The 8689-nt window shown below is 38.8% G+C and overlaps 1 protein-coding gene across 1 annotated transcript; it reads left to right on the forward strand.

The window, feature by feature from the left end:
* The first annotated feature begins 7143 nt into the window (after positions 1–7143).
* LOC122723477 lies at positions 7144–8334 on the forward strand. Its single transcript, XM_043955630.1, has one exon. The coding sequence runs from the start codon at positions 7144–7146 to the stop codon at positions 8332–8334; it is 1191 nt and encodes a 396-aa protein (XP_043811565.1).
* Positions 8335–8689: the final 355 nt, after the last annotated feature.

Below are 8689 nucleotides of genomic sequence, written 5' to 3' on the forward strand. Positions count from 1 at the left end.
TAAATAAATTTGAAAGAATTTAAATTCTAATCTTTTAATTTTTAATTTTTATTTAAAAAAATTAAAATTACTATTTAATATTTTTTTAGTTTGAGTCCATATATATGATAAAACATATTAATTTTTACTTTAATTTTAAAAAACATTTTATATTATTTATTAGTTAATTATTTCATTAATTCTTAAAAAATCTAAAATACTAAATTGTTTTAATTATTCACTTCATTAAAAAAAGTGAAATTTTTTATATTAAGTCGGTATTATTTAAAACCAATAACACGCTTAATGAGTTTTTGATATTATATGTATTAAATAATAATTTTTCTTAAAATATTTATATTTAAATTAATTATATTTTGTAAAATAAATATATAATATTTAATTTAATAGTTATTGGATTTATTAACATATAAAATGAAATTTAGAATAATATATTTTTTAATTTGTAGGGCTGAGCAGAATCCGGTTCAAACCGAAAAAACCGACCGAACCGAATCGATTTGAAAATTTAGTTCGGTTTTTTATACATTTCGGTTCGGTTCGGTTTTAAATTTCAGAAATTCCGGTTATTTCGGTTCGGTTCGGTTTTGATCAGAAAAAAATCGAAAAAACCGAACCGAACCGATTAGGGATAATAATATATTTTTTCAATAATACTATAGAGAAATTAAATTATATTAAAATTAAAATATTTTAATTAAATTTTAAAATACTAGAGTAAAAAATTAAAAAAATATTAAAAATCGAAACCGATCAAACCGAACCAAATCAAATCGGTTCGGTTCGATTCGGTTTCTGACCAAAATCAGTTCGATTTAATTTTCATAAAAACTAAAATTTCAATTTTTGATTTATTCAGTTCGATTCGATTTTGAACCGAACCGACCGAATGCTCACCCTAATAAGTAATACATTAAAGGAAAATTTATCGCTTATAAAAAAAAAAAAAAAGAAAGAAAATACATTAAAGGAATGTGTTTACGTGTCAAAGCAGGTTGCAAGTTGCCCGTTAAAAATATCTAACATGAGGTGGACCAATAAAAAAGCGAGTCTAAAGAGAGTGTCCAAAGTGATTTTGGCCACCATTTTTCCTAATTTCAAATTTATAATCTCACTACTATAGAAATAAGAAAACTTCCCCCTTTTTTTTTTTTTCATTTAGGCTTAAAATATTATCTCATTAATTTATATTAAAAATAAAATTTAATTTTTCTTAAATTATTTATTAATTAATTATGGGTCTCTAAATTTTTTATGTTGATTGTGATTTAGGTAGGGATTGATATTCTTTTAATTGAATATCTTACAGATAATTTGTTGATTTTGGGCATGGACTGCATATCTAGTTAGATTTTGTTGTCAGGAAAATACGCGTTTAAGGATTCCAATTGACTTAGGATGGAATAAGAAAAATAAAAAACTAATTAGTTTATGTTATATCTTGACGTGGATAGAAGTTGCATGACTTCCACATGGTACTTAGCATAATTAAATTAATTAAACTGTATACTTATACATTTTAACAGAAAAGAAGGATTCATTAGCAATAAAACTACTTAAGGTTTATTTCATTTAACTGTCAAATATAATTAATGGTGGTCGATTTATATATGATTTATTGTAATTTATTATTATAATTGATTTTAATTGATATATTTTAAATGTTTAATAAATTATATTTAATTGTTAAAATGATTTATAAAAATATATATTAATTTATTATATTAATGAAATAAATATAAAATTAAAAAATAATAGAAAAAAATAGGTATATATATATATATAGTCACTAACAATTTCAATTTGTATAAATAAAAAGAAGCATCAGACCATTAACATGGTACCGCACGTGTTATGTTACGCTATCTTGTAACGGATTCAAATAGTATCAAGTTAGGTTTAGAATAGATTGATAGAGCAGATATGGCTGAACAGTATTTTATTTAAATTAAAAAAATATGAAATTAAATTAATTTAAATTTTTATTTAATTTTTTATTTGTTTTAATTTAATTTAATTTTAAATTTTAAAAATTTCAATTATTTTAATTTGATTTAATTTTAATAAAAAAAATAAAAAAATTAAATCAAATCGATTAGTAATAATAATATATTATTTTAATAAAATAAAGATATTAGATTATATTAAAATTAAAATATTCTAATTAAATTTTAAAATATTAAAAAATAGTATTAAAAATAAAAAATTATTAAAAATTTAAAACGATCAAACTGAACTGAATCGAATCAAACTAAATCAATTCAATTTAATTTAATTTCTGATCAAAATTAATTCGGTTTGATTTTTATAAATATTAAAATTTTAATTAAAAATTTAAATTAATTAAATCGAACCGAATCAAATCTAACTAAATCGATTTAATTTAATTTGATTTCTAATTAAAATTAATTCAATTCAAATTTTATAAATATTAAAATTTTAATTTTAATTTATTTAATTTTACTCAATTTTAAACTGAAGATCAAATGCTTATTTTGATATAAAATATCTAATTTTAAGTTTACATTCATTTTAAATTTTATGCTTTGAGTATTGATTGTCTGTAATTATTTATATAAATAATTAATTAAATACATTTTAAATATTTTTTATTTATATTTTACACATATTTCATATTAAATTAGAATTTGAATATTTTATATCATTATTATAATTTCAAAATATAAAGTAATATTCTAAATTATGTTTTAGGTAAAGTATTAAGTTAAAATTGATAAAACTAGAAAGATTCAATTATTTTTTAGAATAATAATTAGATTTTAAATAGGTTTAATTAAATTTTAAAAAAAATTAAGTATTAAATACATTAAATTGATTCAAAGTTGAGTATGATAAATTTTGTGAAAACATTTATTATAAAAACTGAAATAATGAAATTGGATAGGGCGGTGATTGGGGTACGTATACGTCAACGTCACACAGTAGTCAGTAGTGTCAGTCACCTAATACCTGTGAAGACTCGTAGACGGTAGACCCAAAACTCAAGTTCGTGGGTCAGTCCATTGAACCTGAAAATTCTTATTCCTCTGCGTTCTCATTCATGATTCATGCATGTGGTTCGGCTTTTCTTTTTTTAAAAAATCAATTAATTAATTACATTAAAGACTGTGAACTACTTAATTATTCATTAATCTAACCAAGATTTTAATTTCCTGTTTGGGATATGGAAATCAAAATCCTGTGGTCGTACTTCCAAAGCACATGTTTGAAACTGCTTTCGCCTCCACGACTTCAACTCTGGCTCACGACACTGGGCCCTCCCATCCCATTTACTAGTATAATTATATAATAATTGAATTTTTTAAAATTGAATTAAACTATTTTTTATTTTTTATGACAGCCGGATTTCACTATCCCGTTATGAGACCGGACTCATAACGGCAGTCCGCATTTTAAGGCTTTTATATTTTCTTAATGGGCCGGCCCAGTCCGTTCGGCCCTAAGATCAGACCTCTCCTGGGCTTTAGTCTTAATCTCATCATCCAGCTCAGTTCGGAGGAGAAGAAGTAGCCAGCCCATCCGTCTAGTGGGTCCATCCGCATGCGTGCTGGGAGAGAATTAAATGGCCGTTACGCATAGAGCAAATATCTGATATTCTCGTACGTCCGTATCCGTATGGCAGAGACAGGTGGCCCAATGGCAGCGAGGCCGTTACACGTCACTGACAGATAAAGGAAAAGAATAAAAGGGGGGAAACATTCTCCTCTCGAACCAAGTTCACTCAACCTTTGTAAAACCCTATTTTTTGGATCTCAGATCATCAATTGGCGCCGTCTGTGGGAACGAAGGAGATCTTTTTATCGTCGGAGTTCCACTCTTACAATACCCACTGAGATCCACGATGGCCAACCATAATGAAAACAACCTCGTTAATACCCCAAATGACCTGAGCTCTGCTCAGGAGGGACAACAGTTCTCTTTTTCCAGTCCCACAACCCCAAACAACCAACCACCAATCCCCTTCAACCCCTTGCCGAGCTCGGCAGGGAACATGCCCGGAGCTGCCTTATCCAACCAGGACCTCCAAGCCATGGCCCTTCAACTACAAAATACCGCCCACTGGTTGGGGCAGATGATGCAACAGAGGGGCCTCAATACCCCAATGAACGTATTGCCTGTGGTAGAGGAACCCCGAACCAATGAACCCCAGCCTACCTTTAACCACCCCCAGACAAACAGCAGAGAAACCGAAGAAAGAGGTAGGAGGGCCGGGGAAGAAGAAGAACCGGAAGCCAGAGTTCGTGGGAGAAGGGTGAGGGAGTTGATAGAAAACGACGAGGCAGACAATTATTCTGCCAGAACAACCAGGAGAACGGAGGAGGATGAATGGAAGGAAGAAGATCGTCTGGAGAAGCGGCCCAGATAGGAAGAGGAGGGTGTGGATCAAAAGCTACAGAAAATGAAGGAGCAGCTCCTGGCTGAGTTGGGAGCGAAAGATCATAACCAGGCTCTCTTGCCTACCTCTTCACCTTTCTCGAAATGGGTGCAACCGGAGACCGTCCCCAAGAAGTTTATGATGCCACCCATGGCAGCTTATGACGGAGCGGGAAACCCAAGGGAGCACGTCCTCAACTATAAGACTTTCATGGAGCTGCAGACTCTATCGGATGCCTTGATGTGCAAGGTATTCCCCACGACGCTTACAGGGCCGGTACAGGTGTGGTTTAACAATCTGGAGGCGGGAAGTATCAGAAGTTTTGGAGACTTGGCCAACGCCTTCATCAGCCGGTTCATAGCCGGAGTGCCAGCTGACAGGAAGACCAGCTACTTGGAGACGGTCAGGCAGAGAAGAGATGAATCGTTGAGGGAGTATGTCGCCCGTTTCAATACAGAGGCCTTACAGATCCCCGAGCTAGATGAAGGCAGAGCGGTGGAGGCTATGCAGAAAGGGACGACCTCGCCCGAGTTTTTTGGCTCGTTGAGTAGAAAGCCCCCCCACCACGCTGGCAGAGCTGATGAAGAGGGCAGAGAAGTACATAAGGCAGGATGACGCCTTAGTAACGAGTAGATTTGTTAAGGGGTCAGCAGACAGGGGAAAAGCCCTAGAAGAAAGGAGGCCAGAGAGGCATGATAAAAAGCAAAGAAAAAGGCCTGAGCCGTACAGGCAGCCCTGGGATCGAAGGGACCAAAGACCCTTCCCCCCTCGGGTGCCAGAACAAAAGCCGTTTCCCGACGGATTTCAAAGAACCTGACCCCACTCAACGCCTCCAGAGCCGAAGTGCTCATGACAGTCCAGAACAAGGAGTTCCTCCAGTGGCCGAAGCTAATGAGGGCTAAGGCGAGCCAATGAGATCCTGACAAGTACTGCCAGTACCATCGCACGCACGGCCATGACACCAATAACTGTTACCAGTTGATCAGTGAGATTGAAAGGCTGATTAAGAGGGGACACTTGTGAAACTTTGTGAAGAAACCAGAGGGGGAAAGGCCTCAGCCGAACCCTACAGCAGAGAGACCCCGAAGAACTGGAGCAGGACCGGTGAATGATGGCTCCAGTGGGACCATCAACATGATTGTGGGAGGAACCAGAGGTCAGATGAGCCGAAGGGGAAAGAAGAGAGGCCGAGACGGGGAGGGCAGCAGTGCCGAGGTCATGCAGGTAGTTGAACATTCTCCAGTGACCATCTCCTTCTCTCCGGAGGATGTCCAGGGCGTTCAGATGCCTCACGATGACGCTCTTATTGTCGAGGTTGTCATCCACAACTATCGAGTGAAGAAGGTTCTCGTCGACGACGGAAGCAAAGTGAACTTATTACCATACAGGGTCTTCCAGTAGATGAGAATCCCCGAGGAGCAGCTAGTTCGGGACCAGGCCTCAGTCAAAGGGATCGGAGGAGTCCCAGTACATGTAGAGGGAAAGGTGAAGCTAGCCCTCACTCTCGGAGAAGCATCTCTGGCTCGGATACACTACGCGGTGTTTCTAGTGGTGAAGCTCCCCCTGAACTACAACGCAATATTGGGAAGACCTGTGCTGTATGATTTTGAGGTCGTAACCAGCATTAGATATCTGGCTATGAAATTCTCAACAGAAGCAGGAGTGGCAGTAGTTAGAGGAAGCCAGGAAGAGGCAAGAGCAGTGTACGTGGCCACGGTATCAGAGCCGAGCTCGGCAGGGGAAAGATTTGACTCAGAAGTTCTGGAGGTCCGAGATGAGAAAAAAGAGGCCAGAACAGAGCCGATCGGAGAGCTGGAAACCTTCCCCTTATCAGAAGCAGAGGCAGACAAGGTTTTTAGCCTTAACGCCAGCCTGACCGAAGAGCAGAAAACTGAAGTCATGGCCCTGATCTGAGGTCACGCATCAAGCTTCGCCTGAAAGCCTTCTAACATGCCTGGGATAGACCCTGAAGTGATGACTCACAAGCTAAACGTCCTCCCAGAGGCCAGGCCGGTGAAGCAAAAGAAGAGGGTAGTAGGAAGAGAGAAACAGCAGGCCACCAGGGAAGAAGTGCAAAAGCTAGAGGAGGCCAGGTTTATTAGAGAGGTTATGTACCCACAATGGCTAGCAAATCCTGTATTAGTAAAAAAAAAGCCAATGGCAAATATAGGATGTGTATAGATTTTACCGACCTCAACCAGGCATGTCCCAAAGATTGTTATCCCCTCCCTAATATTAATAAAATGGTCGACTCCACTGCTGGTTTTGATTATATGTCATCTCTGGATGCAATGTCTGCCTATCACTAAATCCCAATGGACAGGTCGAATGAGGAGAAGACCTCGTTTATAACAGAAGATGGGACTTATTGTTATAGAGCTATGCCTTTCGGGCTGAAGAATGCTGGGGCAACATACCAGAGACTAATGAATAAAATCTTTAAAGACCAAATCGGCAGAAATGTAGAAGTATACGTGGACGACATGGTGGTGAAAAGCCCCACTTTTCAGCAGCACTTGATAGACTTGAGGGAGGTGTTCGAGGTTTTAGAGCAGTACAGAATGAGGCTGAACCCAGCAAAGTGTGCTTTCTTCATCAAGGGAGGAAAGTTCTTGGGATACATGGTGACTGGAAAAGGCATCGAGCCCAATCCTGAGAAGGTGGAAGCCATCCTGAAGATGCCCGAACCGACCTGTGTAAGGGACGTCCAGAGACTTACTGTAAGGGTAGTAGCATTCAATCGCTTCATGTCGAGGTCAGCTGAGAGATGCTTGCCTTTTTTTAAGAAGTTGAGAAAAGTTCTGAACTTTGAATGGATTGAAGACTGTCGAGAGGCTTTCAAAGAGCTCAAAAGCTACCTTAGCTCGCCTCATGTTCTCAACAGTCCGCTGGAAGGAGAAGAGCTCCTGATTTACTTGTTAGCCTCAGAACAAGCTGTCAGTGCTGTGTTGGTAAGGGTAGAAGGAGGAGAACAGAAGCCAGTGTTTTACGTCAGCAAGGTGCTCAAAGATGCCGAGATCAGATATCTGAACATTGAAAAGATAGCATACGCTCTGTTATTGGCAGTCAGAAAATTCAGAGTTTACCTAGAAAGCCATCAAGGAGTAGTAATGACAGACCAGCCGCTGAAGAAGATCCTCCACAGATCGAAAACCTCAGGTCGGATGCTTGCTTGGTCCATCGAGATCAGCCCGTACTGTTTGGAATACCGGCCTCACACAGCCATAAAGTCTCAAGCCCTCGCTGACTTCATAGCAGAATGTTCTTTCAGTGAGAAACAAGCAGGACCTGGTGAGACACCCCCGGAAGCACCAGAAGGGGAAAGAGAAAGACAGTCCGCTCGAGAATTCAACTGGAAGTTGTATGTGGACGGGGCATCCAGTGCTGGGGGTAGCGGTGCAGGAATAATGCTAAAAGGACCTGAGGGTTTCAAAGTCTGTTATGCTCTGCGCCTGGAATTCAAAGCCTCTAACAATGTAGCGGAATATGAAGCCCTGATAAATGGGATGATAATCGCAATGGAGGTAGGGGTAACTGATCTTGAAATAAATAGCGACTCCCAGCTAGTGATCAATCAGATAACAGGGGCATATCAGGCAAGAGACCAAATAATGCAGAACTACTTGGCGAAGGTAAAAGCCATAGAGGCCGAGCTCGTCGAACAAGGGATTATGGTACGGTACCAGAGGATACCCCGGGAGGACAATGAGGAGGCAGACTTGCTTAGCCAATTGTCTAAAGAGGAGCTGGAACAACTCCCTGACGAGGTATACATACAACATATTAGCACACCTGCTTTTGACAAAACGGCCACTGTAATGCAGGTTGAGCAGGGCCAAAGCTGGATGATCCCATACCTGGAATACCTTGAGAAGGGAAAGCTCCCTGAGGACAAGGATGAAGCAAAGAAAATAGCTGCTCGAGCTGCCAACTACTAAGCAGTGAGAGGGACCCTATACAGAAGAGGAAAGTCTACCCCATGGCTTCGATGCGTGAGTTCGGAAGAAGCCACAAAGGTGATGGAAGAAATACACTGAGGGATATGCGGAGCCCACGAGGGAGCAGAAACGCTGGCGAATAAGATATTCAGGCAAGGATACTACTGGCCCACCATTAAAAGGGAGGCCGAAGAGTTCGTCCGCAGATGCGATGTATGCCAGAAGTTTTCCAATGCCATCAACGTCCCGGCCACTCCTCAGTCCAGCATATCCAGCCCGTGGCCATTCTCACAGTAGAGCATAGACATCCTGAGTCCTTTCCCTAAGACCACGGGGCAGAAAAAGTTTATAGTAG

Source organism: Manihot esculenta, chromosome 4, assembly GCF_001659605.2.
Source record: "Manihot esculenta cultivar AM560-2 chromosome 4, M.esculenta_v8, whole genome shotgun sequence".
Lineage (NCBI taxonomy): Eukaryota > Viridiplantae > Streptophyta > Magnoliopsida > Malpighiales > Euphorbiaceae > Manihot > Manihot esculenta.